Here is a 16,416-nt window from a genome sequence, read left to right as displayed (position 1 = left end):
CCCACAACACACTATTTCCCATCCAGACCTAATAACGCTATAAGAATCCATAGAGACCTGATGTTTATTTGCTCATTGTAATCTGCTCACAGACATGCTCAGCTCTGACAGAGACAATCACTATGGAACACACACAATAAGAGATCCTCTCCTTTATGGAAGGAGGAATTAGTCGTCTTCTTTGAAGGAGCCGCCTGCACATACATAAAAAAGCATGTTTTTTTTAAAAAAAATCCTGCTACCCTGTTCATAGGTGATTAAAAAGGTTCATAGGACCTTTCTAATCAATCCAAAGTTTGGTAATCAATTAATCTAAAGCATCTTGAGTTTGGCTCAAGGAACTGGCCCAAGAAACCTGCCCCTGTCTTGTTAGATTGGTTTCTCCCTGTGCCATGCCTGTTTCAAAAAAGTTTCATTGCCAGTTCAGAAAGGAAATTTCCCCCACTTTCCTTTTTTGGGTCTAAATTTAGATTATTTGATTTTTACATCATTTGATTATTTGATTTTTACCCAGCCCTTTCCTGACTAAAGTCAGGCTCAGGATGGCTATAACTTGCTAAGTTAGAATAGGAAAAAACCTGTGGTTTGAAGACCTGTTGCAGGATCTAAATTAGCATTTGCAGTTCACCCAGGACAACCACACTGAGTCCCAATTAAAGTAATCTCAGTGAATTCATCATTTTTGGAAAGCAACTCTAAGTAAGGTTTGAGTCTGATAGCACCTTAAAGACCAACAGGATTTCCAGAGCATCAAGTTTCAAGAGTCAAAGCTCCCTTCGTCATCTGAAAGCTTGTATTTATACAGCAAAAGCTTATGTTTGTGGGTTAACTACCATCAAGTCGCTTCCGACTCAGGGCAACTCTATGAATCAATGTCCTCCAAAACATCCTATCGTTAGTTAACAACCTTGCTCAGGTCTTGCAAACTGAGGGCCATGGATTCCTCTACAGAGTCAATCCATCTCATGTTAGGTCTTCCTCTTTTCCTGCTGCCTTCAACTTTTCCTAGCATTATTTCATTACTTCCTAACATTATTTCATACAGGTGGGTATTTCATAATGTGACCAAAGTACGATAGCCCAGTTTAGTCATTTTAGCTTCTAGGGACAGTTCAAAAGTTTACACCCCGGAAATCTTGTTGGTCATTAAGGTTTTACCGCACTTGAATCTTGCTCTTCTACTGCAGACCAACACAGCTACCCACCTGTAAAAATTCTAAGCAGAGTTGCATCCTTCCAAGCCTCTGGCCTCTTTTTTAGGATTGCAAGGTCATCCGTTAATTTAACAAGAGGTGAAGAAGTTGGTTTTTATATCCGTCTTTTTTCTACCATACGGAGTCTCAAAGCAACTTACAATCGCCTTACCTTCCCCTCCCCACAACAGACACTTTGTGAGGCAGGTGGGGCTGAGTTTTTTGAGAGAAGTGTGATTAGCCCAAGGTCACCCAGCAGGCTGCATGTGGAGGAGTGGGGAATCAAACCTGGTTCTCCAGATAAGGGTTGTCCAGATTAAGAGTTGGGTGCTCTTAACCACTACACCACACCTGCTCTGCAGAATCGGTAATCAAATAAAGCAGTCACTCTAAACGGGGAGGGGAGGATTTGTTCTTTTCTGCATCCCTGTGACATGGCAGACGTCTTCTTAGAAGAGACATTCTCCCATGCAAAAAAAAAAAAGTGGGGGGGTGGATGGATCTCCAAAGAGATAGCCTGCCACCCTTACCTTTCAAAAGTGCTTGGATTCAATCTATTCATTTTTCTCTAAATAATCTGCTGCCCAACTGAGGGCTCTTTTAATTAATCAGGTGGTCTCAGGAAATTGGAAATCAGTGCTGAAATACCGACCGATGTGGTTTCTCTTCTGTTCTCATTTGAAAGGAATTCTGAAAAAAGTTTTCAAGGATCATTGTAGTTCCCTACAAGTTTTCTGCTTCCTAATCTCCTGCACTATGTGGGCATATAGATTTCCATAAAAACAAGAGACACCCTGTTTTGGAAAGGACTCACATGATGTTGCTGTGATGCGCACCACCTTCTCTTGAGGATCAAACTCAGGAGCATCAAATTCTAGTCGTATGAAGCAGAAGGAAGACGCACAGTGCTCGCTGACCAGTGTCTGCAAGGTCAAGACACACCCTCTGTCTTGCCATAATTTTGCAGTGTAAAAATGAACATAAAATCATTTTTGTTTCAAAAAATCAAGTGCTATGAGATAATTTAAATGCATAACCCAGGGGTCTCCAACCTTTTTGACCCTGTGTGCTTGTTTGGAATTCTGACACAGCCATAAAATGGCTGCTACAAGAGGTGGAGGCAGCTCCAAAATGGTTGCTCCAGCTCACCTTCAGTCACACAGTGAAGATTCCTTGTGCTATGGTGGCAGCTACTGCCAAAGCAACATTTTTAAAAGTCTGTATGGCCAATCAAATCTTCACTGGCCCATCAGAAACCTTGCTGGGGGAAAAAAGACCCAACTAGCCCCATCCACTTTCTAATAACACCTGGCGGGCACCAGAAAAGAGTCAGTGGGTCCCACTGCATCCACAGACACAACGTTGGGGACACTGACTGGAAACAGTGCTTTGCCCAAACAAGTCACCTGAAGCATTGGGAGGGGGTGAAAAATGACCAGGAAATCAGCATTTGCTGTGAGCACACGTTAGTGGAAGAGGAAAAGCAGAGGGAAGATGGAAACACTGGCAGTGATTTTGATGGAAATGCCTGGATATGGCCAGAAGACTAACGTTTCTTTTCCAACACACAAACCTTGCCTTTTTTATTTGGGCTTTGATTTTTTTTAAAAACCTTTTGCTCAGCAAGTGTAAGTGAATTTTACATACAAATTTACAAGCCCAGTGGCTGGCAGATACCATTTTACAAAAGGCATTCTTCTTCTTTCTTGCATGTTTGGGGAATACCTCTCCCAGAGGCACTGTGACAATTGGCGAAAGACAAGGAACCAATGCTTCTTCTTTTTTTTGTCCTTCTGTAAACGAATGCTGACCTGGATGGCCCTGGCACATTAGATCTCGGAAGGTTGACCTTGGCCAGCATTTGAATGGCAAACCAACTCTGAATGTCTCTTGCCTTGAAAACTTCACATAGTCGCCATAAGTCAGCTGCAATTTTATGGCACTTTGCACCACCGCCAAACAGATGGGGCTTTAATTAATCAACTCATGTGATTAATCAACTAGGGTTTCTTCAAGCGGGATACGGTGCCAGTTCATGCGGTTTCCACTATGTGGGTTTTTTCATGTCTAACAAGATGCGAATTCAGACTGAAGCTTTCCCCGCATGTCGCGCACTGAAACAGTTTCTCCCCCAGGTGCAAGCGACTGTGCATGATCAGGAGCCGTTTCCGACTGAAGCTCTTCCCGCACGTCGAGCAACGGTACTGTTTTTCCCCAGTGTGGGTTCTCTGGTGGGAGGTCAGGCCTGCGCTCCAGCTGAAGGTCTTCCCGCATTCGAAGCACTGATACGGTTTCTCCCCGGTGTGGGTCCTTTGGTGCGAAGACAGCTCCGAGTTCCGCCGGAAGGTCTTCCCGCAGTCTGGGCATTTGTACGGCTTGTCCCGCCCGTGGATCCGTTCATGCTGAATCAAGTACGACATGCAACTGAACTTCTTCCCGCAGATGGGGCACTGATAGTGCTTCTCGCCCGTGTGGCTCCTCTTGTGCTGAATCAGCTGGGCGTTGCGGCCAAAGCTCTTCCCGCATGCCAAGCACTTGAACGGCTTCTCTTTGGTGTGGATCCTCTCATGGAAAATCAGGTGGGACCTCTGGCGGAAGGTCTTGGCACAAGCGGAACACTTGTACGGCCTCTCTCCAGTGTGGGTCCTTTTGTGCAAAATCAAATTGGAATTGCAAGTGAACCTCTTCCCGCAGACAGGGCATTTGTACGGCCTGTCCCCTGTGTGCATTCTCTTATGCCGGAGGAGGTAGGAATTGCAGCTGAAGCTCTTCCCGCACACAGCACACTTGTACGGCTTCTCCCCCGTGTGGATCCTTTCATGAACAATGAGGTACGAGTTGCAGCTGAAGCTTTTCCCGCAGACGGAACAACTAAAGGGTTTCTCCCCCGTGTGGATTCTCTCATGCCGGATAAGGTGGGACTTGTCCCGAAAGGTTTTCAGGCAGGAAGAGCATTGGTGGGGCTTCTTTTTCCCAGCGTGCATCTGCTGGTGTCTCGTCAGGTTGTCTTTACGGCTGAGGCTTTTCCCGCACTCCGTGCACTGGTACGGCGTCTTCTGGGCTCTTTCCCGATGGAGGAGGGAAAAGTCTCTCGAGCTCTCCGGATACATCTCATACCAGCTTATTTGCTCCAGGCTTTCTCGTTGAGCGTCATTCTCTTCAAAGGTTCTCATCTGCCTGTACTCTGTTGGGAGGGAGAAGAGAACGGACCCTCATGAGGGACACAGGAACACAGGAAGCTGCCTTACACTGAATCAGATGTTTTGGTCCATCAGAGTCTGTATTGTCTACTCAGACTGGCAGCAGCTCTTCAGGCTCTCAGGCAGAGGTCTTTCCTATCACCCACTGCCTGTTCCCTTTCACTGGAAATGCCGGGGATTGAAAGTGGGATCTTCTGCTTGCCAAGCTGGTGGTCTACCACAGAGCCATGGCCTCTCCTGGACTCTGCCTCATATCAGATCTGATCATTTGCCCACTGAACCTAGGAATCTCTATTCTGACCTTTAGTTCCCATTTTTCAGTCTCACATATGGAAAGATCTTTTTCCAGCATCTGCTGCCTTAGACACTATAGCTAAAGTAGGGCACACATGGTACTCTCTCTGCCATTTATTTGTCTATTTCATTTCTTTATTTTATTTCTTTATACCCATAGTGGGGACCCAAAGTGGCTTACATTGTCCTCCCCTTGTTCATTTTATCCTCACAACATCCCTATGAGGTAGGCTAGGCTGAGTCTGTGATTGTCACCCACACAAGGACATTCAGTGAGCTTCAATGGCAGAGAGGATTTGAACCTAGATCTCCCAGATCGTAGTCTGACAATGTAACCACTACACTGCACTGGCTCTCACAACAACTCTGTAGGGTGAGTTGGATGAGAGAATAACTGGCCTAAGGCCATTCAGTGAGTGTCATGGCTGAGTGGGGATTTGAACCCGGGTCACACTGCTCCTAGATGGACACTGACTCCAGGTGTTTTGTTAAGTTAGACCATGCTTGGTGCCAAAGAGATTTCCGATTGCACCAAGGACAGAGAAGTGAGGAATGACTATTCTTCCTTCGAAAACAAACACCATCAGTAATTTGGAACTGAATTACTACTTTGTGGGTGTTTGTCAGTCTGACAATTTTTTTCCTGAATCCAGGGTAACTAAATTTTACATCCCTTTCGGAAATCACAGAACAGGATGTAATTTTTTTTTAAGTGAATTCATTTCACTAACAGTATCTTTGTGCCCCAGTCACCAGCATAACTAACAACATACTGTGTGTTTACCCCGATTTCTATTTATAGTATCTCCTACCCTATCAATTGTTGTATAGGTGTCTTTATTTATTTAAAATATTTATTAGCTTTTCTTCCTTACAGAACTCAAGGCAGCTTATAATATAGATAAAATACATAATATAAAATACTTAAAAACTTAATTTTTAAATCACAATTTAGAACTGCTAGTAACTGAATCAAATGTGGTCCTATATAAAACCATCTTCAACGGCTTCCAAAAGATAGACAGTGAGGGGGTAAGGCGTACCTCCCTGGAGAGGTTGTTCCTCAACAGTGGGACTGCTACTGAAAAGGCCCTCTCTCATGTACCCACCAAACAAGCATCTTTGATTGATGGAACAGTCAGGAGAGCCTCTCCCTGTGATCATAGGCAGGAGCATATGGAAGAAGACAGTTTTTCAGATACCCTGGTCACAAACCATGTAGTTAGAATATTAACTAACAATGAGTAGAAATCAAAGAATCTCCACTAATGGGGAACCACAGACTAAATCTCTCTCCTCTTTTATATCCCAGTGTAAAACACCTATCATGTGTGGTGCCCTGAGAGAAGTTTCCCCAAAGTTTTGACAGAAGATTTCCCCCACCAACACTGCCTACCTGCTTTTCCTCTTACCATTGTGAATTTTTTGCTGAACTATGGATTCACCAGCCATCCTGTGACTTTCCATACAAGGATCCAATTGACATACTCTCTTCTCTGAATGGCTTTCCTGGAACTCCCGTCTGTGGCACTTCTGAGGGAAGCTTTCCTGCTTGCTATAGGGAGAGATATTCTCCTCTGCTCTTCCTATAGATGTCCCATAGGGTCTCCCTGGCTCTGAGCCATCCGAGGTATATTTTTGCTCAGCGCTTATGTTTAGGTAGCCTTTCACAGCTGCGGTAAAGAAAACACATACCTGCGTCAAAGAAGAGCCAACATTTAGGGTTGAAAATGCATGATGTTACAAACAAGGTGAGTGAAATGAGAAACAGTTTAATGAGATGTATGGAAGGTTCCAGAACTTAATGGTCCCACGAAGGAAAGAAAATAATGAAGACTTAAAAACTGTTTTGAATCGGGTGGAGAACTTGATAGGTTTTTCCCCACAAACTTGTTTGGACAGCTTAAAGAAAACCCTTAAATTCTCTCTTTTTAAATGATTAGCAAATGTTCCTTATAATGTATCTCTTAGAGTAAAACAAAACCTTTTCCTACAATCTACAATAACATTGCTCCTTTCCACCTGATTCATCTGACATTTGCATAGCTCGCACACCTCAAAGAGATTCTGTGGGTCAAACTTCATACTGACAGGGCAAATTGTATGGATTTGACAAGGAACAGTTGTGCTTTATGGAGGAAAAGTCCTGAAAGGGCATTCCAGTCAACTCCAGGTTAGGAAATTCCTGGAGATGGAGCCAGAGGAGGGTGAGGTTTGGGGAGGGGAGAGATATCAGCAGATACCACAGAGTCCATCCTCCAACACAGCCCTTTTCTCCAGAGTAACTGATATCTGTAGTATGGAGATGAGTTGTAATTCTGGGAGATCTCCAGGCCCCATCCTTGAGGCTAGCAACCCTACTCCAATTTCACAAGACAGACATTCCTGTAGCTCTGTGTTGTTTTCCAGCCATCCCAAGGCATCGATTTGGAACATTCGAACTTGATGTCTTTCTTTGCTGGTTCCAGTCATTAATCCCGTGTCTGTCTGCTTCCTGTGACCACCTCTCGGACCCAGACAAGATGACCAAAGATTTCTAATGTTTGTTCCTCCAAGGATCATCTGAGATTTTAGGCCCCAGTAATCCTTACCAAGCAAGCTGGCCTCCTCGTCATCTTCCTTCTTGGTTTCCAAGCACAGTTGCTTCTGGCCAGAATGACCCGGAGCCTGGCCCACCTCAGAAAAACTCACAGCTGCTTCTGCAAGTAGAGTCAGTACCTAAATAGAAGAGAGAAACCATTTTAAGGATGACGGATGTGGCTAGGAGGCCCTGTTGCAGGTAAAGACTCACCTACTCTGATGGGGCCTTGCTGATGATGTAGTGAGGTCACTGGTGCCATGATGGTGGGGTGACTGGAAGTGACATCACAGTACCATGAGTGCGCTAGCATTTGGCAAAATCTCTATAGTTTTAACCACAGTTTTCGCCAGAATCCCTGGTGCTGTGATGATGTCACTTCCGGCTGCCCCAGAAGTGATGTCATCATGACCCTGGCGATGCCAGTGGCTGCACTCCCCATTTTCCCCCGCCACCCAATTGATCAGTGGCAGTGGGGTTGCCAACCTTCAGGTGGGGCCTGGCTATTTCCTGGAATTATAACTGATCTCCTGAGTATAGAGATCAGTTCCCCTAGAGAAAATGGCTGCTTTGGAGGGTCAACTCAATTGCATTTTCCCCACTGAGGTCACTTCCCCCCTAGGCTCCACCCTCAAATCTCCAGGATTTTGCCAACCCTGAGGTGGCACCTGAGGTAGAAGGAAGGGGCGGTGGAGGACAAAAGGCTGCCCTCTGAAGTGGGAGATCTGGCAAGCCTGGTTGACATTGAACAGGGAGAAATTGCGTAGGGGGAGACTCTAGACATAGGCCGTTGCTAGGAGGCCCCTCCACAGGGATGGAGAGAGACCCCCCTTCCCCTTACAAGTGGCCTTCTCAGGATCACTCGCGTAAAGCCCCTATCACCTGTTTTTCCATTCTCTCTGCATCTCTCTGCAGGAAATCCTCAGCCAAGACCACTGCCTGGGAGCAGGTCTCCGGGCTGTGTTCCCGCACCCGGCTCTGGATCTCTGCTGGGAGGATGCTCAGGAACTGCTCCAGGATCAACATCTCCAGGATTTCCTCCTTGGTGTGCCTCTCGACTTTCAGCCAGCCGTGGCAAAGCTCCCGGAGCTGGAGCCATGTCCCTCTTGGCCCCTCGGCCTCCTGGTAGCGAAAACGCCGGAAGTGTTGGCGCTGCTTCTCCCTCTTCAGGGCATCGCCTTTCAAGATGGCTGCCTTCACCGTCCCGTAATCCTCTCTGTCTCTGACCTTCAGCCGGCGAAAGGCCTGCTCAGCTTCCCCGCAGAGAGCCGGCAGGAGCCGGGTCGCCCATTCTTCTCTAGGCCACCGGCAGGCTTCGGCCACTAGCTCAAAGGTGGCCAGAAAGGCCTTTGGGTTGCCCCACGGCGTGGTGGGCTCCTCTGGCGCCCGTGGGATGGGCCAGTGTGGCTGAGGGGACTCCACCGTCTTCAGGAACTCCTGCCACTGGGCCTCCCAGTGCTGAAGTAGCCCTTCACACGGCTCCTGTTTCACCGGCTGCGCTCCGGGGCTCTTGCGCAGGCCTTCTCCGAGACCTCCACCCTGGAGGACACGGGGATCCTTCCCGGCACTCTCCAGCCCTTCCCCTTGTAGACGCCGCGCTGGGGCTTGCGGCTCCATTTTCATGCTGGCTCTCCTCAAAGGGATGGTCTCTTGTGGGATCAGAGGCGCACGATTAAAAAGATGCGAGGGATGCGGTAGCCATCTGAGACAGCATGGGGGGACGTCTCCCTGTGAGGAATGAGGGGGGACATAACACAATCAGAACATTGGTCCTGGCAACACAGATCAAAAGTAGCGCTGAGAGGGAAGACCCGGGGCAACCTATCTGAGAAGGGGACCCATAGTTTAGTTAGAAGAGCACAGGCTTGGTACCCGGAAGGTACCAGGTTCAATCTCCACCTTCTCCAGTTTCCGTTCAGTTTTGTTCTGAAAGGATTTCAGACCCTGGAGGGCCCCCGTCAGCCATAGCTGATGATACCAGGCTAGATAGATCGATGATCCTTTATTTTTTTTAAGACAGCTTTAGGAGCCCATCTGAGGGGAAGAGGCCTCTCCTCTATTGGCAAGCTTATTTCTTGTTGGCCAGACCAAAACAGGAGCTGCGGGGGAGAATGACCTGCGCAACGTTCCCTTTTCCCTGGAAAAAAAATCCAGTTATGATCTCCTCAACTGGGAAATGAGAACGGTTTGCCCTTCCAGCAGTCTTAAACCAATGGGGACCCAAAGAAGCTTTCATCCTACTCCTCTTCTCCATTTTATCCTCACAACAACCCTGCGAGGTAGAGTAGGCTGAGAGTATGTGACTGGCCCAACGGTACCCAGCGAGATTCCACAGCAGAACAGGGATTCTAACTGGTTCTCCAAAGTCCTACTCCAACTCCCTAGCTACTACACCGCACTGTCTGTCTCTCTTTTTTTTTTAACTAGTTCTTTTTATTCAGGTTTTTGATATATGTTACTTATTGTTTTTATCCCGTACATTTCATATTTCCTTTTAACCCCTTCCACCCCCCTCCCTTCCCCCTCCTTCTCCTTGTAGTTTTTAATCTTTTAGTCCCAGCCACAGGCACAAAGTCTGAATCTTCCACTGAGTCTTTTCTTCCTTCTGTTGATATCCACTCCAGGTAGGTCTTCCATCTCCTCCCGATTTCTGCAATCTTGTCTTCCCATGTAGTCTTCTGGCGCAGCCTCTCGACTATACCCGACTGTATAAATTCAAACAAATAATTGCCACACTGTCTCTTTTAATCCAGCGGTTGTCAACGCATCTTGTGGCAGCGAGTTCCGCACGCTCGGGCGAGAAGAGGAATTCTTTTGTTGGCTTTGAATCAACCCAGCAGGATGAAAGAGGCAGGAAAATGCGTCCCTGTGATGCCATGTGTAATTGCGCATCTTCCCCCTGCCCTCCTGGTGGTTGAGAACCGCTTTGCTTTAAGTCACTGGTTCCCAACCAGGGGTCCATGGACCCCCAGGGGTCCGCGAGAACTAAATTAAGGTCCGCGAAACAAAGTTATAAACCCATAATAAATTAATATTTTCAATTAAAAGTTCTCTATCATAAAAATATATATTCAAATATTATTCTAAGTTTAATGTTTAACGAACAGTTATGATTGAAGTTTATTTTCAAATTCTCTGAATTTTTATTTTGAGCCTTGGGGTCCCTGCACCGAACAAAAAAGTCCTAGTGGTCCCTGGTCAAAAAAAGGTTGAGAACCACTGGACTGTATAAATTCAAACAAATAATTGCCGCACTGTCTCTTTTAATCCAGCGGTTGTCAACGCATCTCGTGGCGGTGAGTTCCGCACGCTCGGGCGAGAAGAGGAATTCTTTTGTTGGCTTCGAATCAACCCAGCAGGATGAAAAAGGCAGGAAAATGCGTCCCTGTGATCCCATGCGTAACTGTGCATCTTCCCCCTGCCCTCCTGGTGGGTGAGAACCGCTTTGCTTTAAGTGAAAGAGGAGAGGAGCTTGTCCCCATTCTGACCCTGCCGCCCCCCTCCCGACAAAAGGGGGGGCCTCCAAGCCCCCCACCCCACCCCTCCCCACCGAAAGGACCAGCCTGCAAAACAAACCCGCTCCGATTTTGCAGAAGGCAGCGGCGGAAGCCCCGCAGAGCGGTGCAATGGCTACATCGCGAGCTGCAAGGAAACAAATACCAACCACAACACATGCACGCATCCCCCCACCCCTTTCAACTCACCCAAAGACCCCAGATCCACGTTTCTCCCCAGAGATTTCACTACATTGAAAAAAAAAAAGGGAAAAATCACACACAGGCATAGACACTTTCCGGGGGAGGAGACAAAACAGGAAAAGGGGGGGGGATTTGTCATGGAGAGAGAAGCAGAGGGCAGAATCCCACGCCTCTGGTTTCCTGTGCAATGGGGCGGGGGTCTCCTTTGCAGAGGCTATTGAGGAATGCGTCTGCATGCATGCTCAAGGAGGCGGCCTTTGCCTTCATTTGCACCCTCGGCGATTTGCATCGGATTTACGTCTAAGCGAAACAAGCTATAGCTTAGGGGGCCCCAAAAAAAATTAAAAGAAAAAACAACAACTGGATGTACATTTCCAAAATATAAGATATATATATATATAAAAAAAAAAACCTACACACAGCAACAGTGTTTTGTGTTGTGTAGGCTCCTATGATGTAAGTAATGGGCCCCGCCTGCTAGCCTGCGTCAGTGTTGTTGTTGACCAAGGACAGCTGGACATATAAAGGGCCCCATTACCTTCAATAGCTTAGGGCCTCATCAAACCTAAAACCGGCCCTGACCCTCGCTTTAGGCTGGGATCTGCTAGCAATCTGCTTGGCGATCTGCTTGCAATCCGAGCCGTGTTAGGAACTCCTGTTCACTTCATCCCTGAATTGTTCGCTCAGGTTGAGACTGGTTGTGATCTGTCTGTTTTCACCTCCCGGTTGCCAGTGCGGTCCTATGCATTGACGAAGCAATTTCTATGGGCTTAGGCTGGACTGCCCCTGCGCAGGACTGCATGAACGAATGCGTGTGGGTTGGGAGCATGAGCTGCGGCTGGGGTTACCCTCCAAGTGGTGCCTGGAGATCTCCTACTATTACAACTGATCTCCAGACGACCACGTTCAATTCCCCTGGAGAAATAGAGGCAGCTTTGGAGGGTGGACTGTCTGTATGGCATTATGTGCTGTTGAGACCCCCTCCCAAATGCCACCCTCCCCAGGCTCACTGGGTGACCTTGTGCAATCTGTTCCATAACATACACGTGCCTACACCACACCTTGCCTACCTCACAGGGTTGTTGTGAGGATGAACTGCTGCGTGGAGGAGAGGAGAGTGATGTAACCCGTTTTGGGTCCCCGTTGGGGAGAAAGGTGGGATACAAGCTAAGCAAATAAATAAATAAAACCCAGAGGACTCTAAATTCATGCCAGCAGAGCAGAGAAATTCACAGTGCCATCCTAAGCTGAGTCACACCCTATTAAGGTTGCCAGGTCCCTCTTCGCCACTGGCAGGAGGTTTTGGGGGCTGAGCCTGTGAAGGGCGGGGTTTGGGGAGGGGAGGGACTTCAATGCCATAGAGTCCAACAGCCAAAGCAGCCTTTTTCTCCAGGTGAACTGATCTCTATCAGCTGGAGATCAGTTGTAATAGCAGGAGATCTCCAGCTAGTACCTAGAGGGTGGCAACCCTATATTAAGCCCATTGACTTTGAAGGTAGTAATTCTGTTCAGGATGGTACCAGAAGACTGCTTTACAGGCTGGATGCTTGGCTACCCAAAGAAGCTAGTGCTTAAGAGGGCTTATGGTGCTCACAACAGATAACAAATATTCCTGCATCCCTATCCATAAAGTTTCAATCATCAGCTTGGAAACAAAGCATAACAGTATTAGGAAGATCTCGTCAAAAAGGTACTCCTGGAACCATGCTGAGAAAACTGACAGGAATGTAGCAGAGCTCAGAACTGATTTTGTGTTTCCATTTTATCAGCACCTGCCAGAAGAAAGGCACCTGCCGGCCATATCTTGGCATTGTAAATGGTCTCTCCCTTGCATTGACAGAAAGGGATTCCATGACCCACAGTGTGTCCTCCGTGATACAAACCCTCTCCACAGCCAATGGAGTGCCACTCCCCAGATACCCTTTGTGCAAAATGATCAGGCAAGAAACACAAAAGGCTGCCAAACTGTAATTCATAACTTGGTATTATCTCCAATGGAATTGTGATAGAAAGTGCTGGTCGCGTCACAAGCTGATATATGGCCACCCTGTAGAGTTTTCAAGGCAAGAGAGGAACTAAGGTGGTTTGCCATTGCCTTCCTCTACATAGCAAACCTGGGTTTCCTTGGTGGTTTCCAGTCCAAGTACTAACCAGGGGCTAGACTCTGCTTGCCCTCCAAGGCCTTATGAGATCAGGCTGGCCTGGGTCATCTAGGTTAGGGCTTGATAGAATTATCGTTATAGAAATCCAAACAATTCTTTCATACTGGGCTGCTTCCCTACGGAGGCAATCCTTTGTGGAGCCTTCAAGGCTAAAACAGAGACTCCACACAGCAGTTTTCTTTGATCTTTCCATGTCTCTGCCCCCTGCAGCCACCATCTCCCTGTTTATTAGAGGGTTTGGGGGGCTTTTAAATTTAAAAAAGAAGGAATTGCTAGTTGCTGTAATATTTTGATGATTTACTTAAAAAAACAACACTGGGAACTAGTACGTCTCCAGCTGTTTTCATTGTGGAGTTATCAGAGGAAAGGTGCAGCCTGCAATCTTTCCGAAAAAATTATACCAAATCAGGGTTTGGGAAAGCAAAGATAGGGAAAACAATGAAATGGAATAAGTAATTGGTGTCATTGAGTGGATGCTCCCCAAAACAGCTCTGCTATCCAGAAGCCAAGGTGGAGCAACATACCTGTATGAAAGCAGCCCTGCTAATAAGCAGTCCAGTAGCTCACAATAAAAGGAGAGGCATGCGTTTTGGCACCTGGTGATATCTCCTTACACAGCTCTGCAAGAAAGGCCATGAGATGGCAGGATTTGCCTATTTCTTTATTTACACTGACAAACCAGTCAAAAAGAAGAGTCACAATGTATGTCGAGTGTATGGTCTGGATTCCAGTTTCTTTAGGTCCAATGTAAATGAACTGGCAATATAGAAACTCTGGGAGTCGAAATACCACTCTTGTACAACCAGGAAGAATGAACTCTAGGGGTTCCCCCCCCCCACACCCTCCCTCCTCTTATCTGAGCAAATGATGTGTTTTGTAATTAAATGCACTTTCCCCACAAGGGTTGCCAACTCCAGGTTGGGACTTTCCTGGAGATCTGGGGGTGGAGCCTGGGGAAGGCAGGGGGTATAATACCATACAGTCTACCTTCCAAAGCAGACATTTTCCCCAGGGAAAGTGATCCTTGTAGTCTAGAGATCAGTTGTCATTCTGGTAGGATTTCCAGGCCCCACCTATGGGGTTGGCAACCCTCCTCCCCACCCAAGTGACTATTATGTAAATGTTCTCAGAGAAGTTACTTTTTCATTCTTTGCCCTCCCACACCTCATTAAGCAGTAAACTGCGACAAAAAGTATCTCCCCAACGACCTCCCTAAATCCTGTTCGTTTATTTCAGTTTTAATCCCAAAGTCCTTTGGGAGGTCAACAGTAGTTTGGGTATGTTGATGTATAGACTAAAATTACTTCAATTATTGTTAACTCCAGTTGGGTGGGGGGAGAGAAAGTCTTACAGCATTACCAGAAGGTATCCAGACTCAGATGTCGACGGGTCTCCTTCCAGGGGAAGGGAATTCAACTCAAAGGATGCAACCGACAACTCTCTTTATGTTCCCTTGCTGTTTGAACATGGCACCTGGAGTTGTACAGTCGAAATGGCAGTCAAGGATGACTTGAGGAAGAGTCTAGCAGTGCACAGAAACACGAGCCACGGCTCTGGGAAGACCTCTATGTTATTGAGAAGGAATTCGTTCGGACAGTTTGAAGCAGAACGGATTGTGCAGAGGACTGATTGGCTAGAACAGGGGTGGGGAACCTTTTTTCTGCCAAGGGCCATTTGGATATTTATAACATCATTTGCGGGCCATACAAAATTATCAGCTTAAAAATTAGCCTGCTACATTTGGTCAAACATTTAGCCAAGAGGCACAACCGGAGATGGCTCAAAGTGTCTGCCAGGTAGAGCGACTTGCTTTTGAGCTCTGCAGTCCCCAGCTGGGCCCAAGAGATTCAGGCAGGGCAGCATCCTTCTGAGCTAGAGATAAGCCAGGACCCATGGAGGGCCAGACCAAATGATTTGGTGGGCCTTATACGGCCCCCGGGCCTGACGTTCCCCACCCCTGGGCTAGAACCTATGTTGTCATAGAACACCCTGCCCGCCCCCGTCTCTGGAGCAGTTTTTGAAAGAAAGAAAAAAGGGGGGGATATAACTGGAAGCATGGGGAAATTATGGAGTTAAGTACATGTGTGGTTTGAGAGGGCTGCCTGTTTCATCCCGTTCTGCTGTTCTTATAAGCCAGGGGTCTCCCATGTGGTGCCTGTGGGCACCAAGGTCATTTATGCATGGGAGTTTTACCCGAGGTTTGTTGCTCGCTGGACCCACACTTTCCTGTTGGGAATCTCTGCACCAGCAGCCTCCAAGATCAAATCAAGTACCCCGCTCCCCCTTAAATGCTGCTTTGTAATTGGCTTACTTGTAGTGCTTACTGTGAGAGAAAATTGTCCCCAAACCCAATTGCCACATAAAAAAGCATTTTAAAAACAAGAACATAAAAAACGGAGTAATCTGAAAGGGGGGGGGGGGAGAAATCCAAGCCTCGGTTTAAAAAGGATTTTCTTTTGCTCAGAAAAAGCTCTCAGGAAACAGGAAGCAGGAAGTATTTCAATCCCCGCCTCTGGACATGCTGCTTTGTAATTGGCTGTGAGCAAAACCAAGCTTGTGTGCCCCTCACTTTGCCTTATGCATGGGGATTTCACCCCGGCTTTGCTCAGGGAAGATGGAAGAGTTGGGTTAACAGAGGAGTGGGGAGACCTGGACATTGCAAGGGTTGGCAGTGAGGTCAACTTTGAAGGACAAAAAACTCATGCATAATTCCAAGGAACAACCAAGACAGGCTGTGGGCAAGCGTGAGTGAAAGTACCCATGCATAAACAACCCTAGTTGCCTGCCAATACATTTCCTGGGACCCAGAAAGTGGGCTGGCCCAGATGGGGCTTTTGCCCATCAAGACCTGATCGGCTTTGCTGATTTTTTTTTTTTAAACATCGCTTCAGCAGCTGCTGCTGCCACAGCACAAGGTTCTTCATTGCATGACTGAAGGTAAGCTGTGTGCATGCAAGAAAACACTTTCAAATAACACATTTAAAAAGTCATCCTGGTAAACAGCGTTTCCTCCTGAAATGTTGAAGACTTACTATTATAGTTTTGCGTAATCTCACTCCCTGACATTTTGTGGTTGGCTCCGCCTCTTATGATAGCCATTTTGTAGTCATGCCCACCAACGTGGGTCCCTATCATTGTTTGCCAAGATCTCAGGACACGACTCTTTCCCACTTCAGCTCTCTGAGATCCTGTCTCTGTCAGAGATGGAAACTTGGACCAGATTAATGCAAAGTATGCATTGTTCCACCAAACTATATGATACACACCCCCATTATGGAGTAACGAGTGACT

The 16,416-nt window shown here is 47.0% G+C and overlaps 1 protein-coding gene across 1 annotated transcript; it reads right to left on the bottom strand.

Moving 5' to 3' along the window:
* Positions 1 to 3,226: 3,226 nt before the first annotated feature.
* Positions 3,227 to 8,888, bottom strand: LOC130485924 (zinc finger protein 397-like). The gene is made up of 4 exons (XM_056859101.1): positions 8,148 to 8,888; positions 7,279 to 7,405; positions 6,100 to 6,360; positions 3,227 to 4,377 (listed from the first exon to the last, which is right to left on the bottom strand). The coding sequence occupies exons 1-4, from the start codon at positions 8,886 to 8,888 to the stop codon at positions 3,227 to 3,229; spliced, it is 2,280 nt and encodes a 759-aa protein (XP_056715079.1).
* Between the last annotated feature and the right edge of the window lie 7,528 nt (positions 8,889 to 16,416).

The sequence above is a fragment of the Euleptes europaea genome, chromosome 1 (assembly GCF_029931775.1).
Source record: "Euleptes europaea isolate rEulEur1 chromosome 1, rEulEur1.hap1, whole genome shotgun sequence".
Lineage (NCBI taxonomy): Eukaryota > Metazoa > Chordata > Lepidosauria > Squamata > Sphaerodactylidae > Euleptes > Euleptes europaea.
Note: the sequence above shows the minus strand (reverse complement) of the source record. Positions and strands in the feature narration are given on the sequence as shown.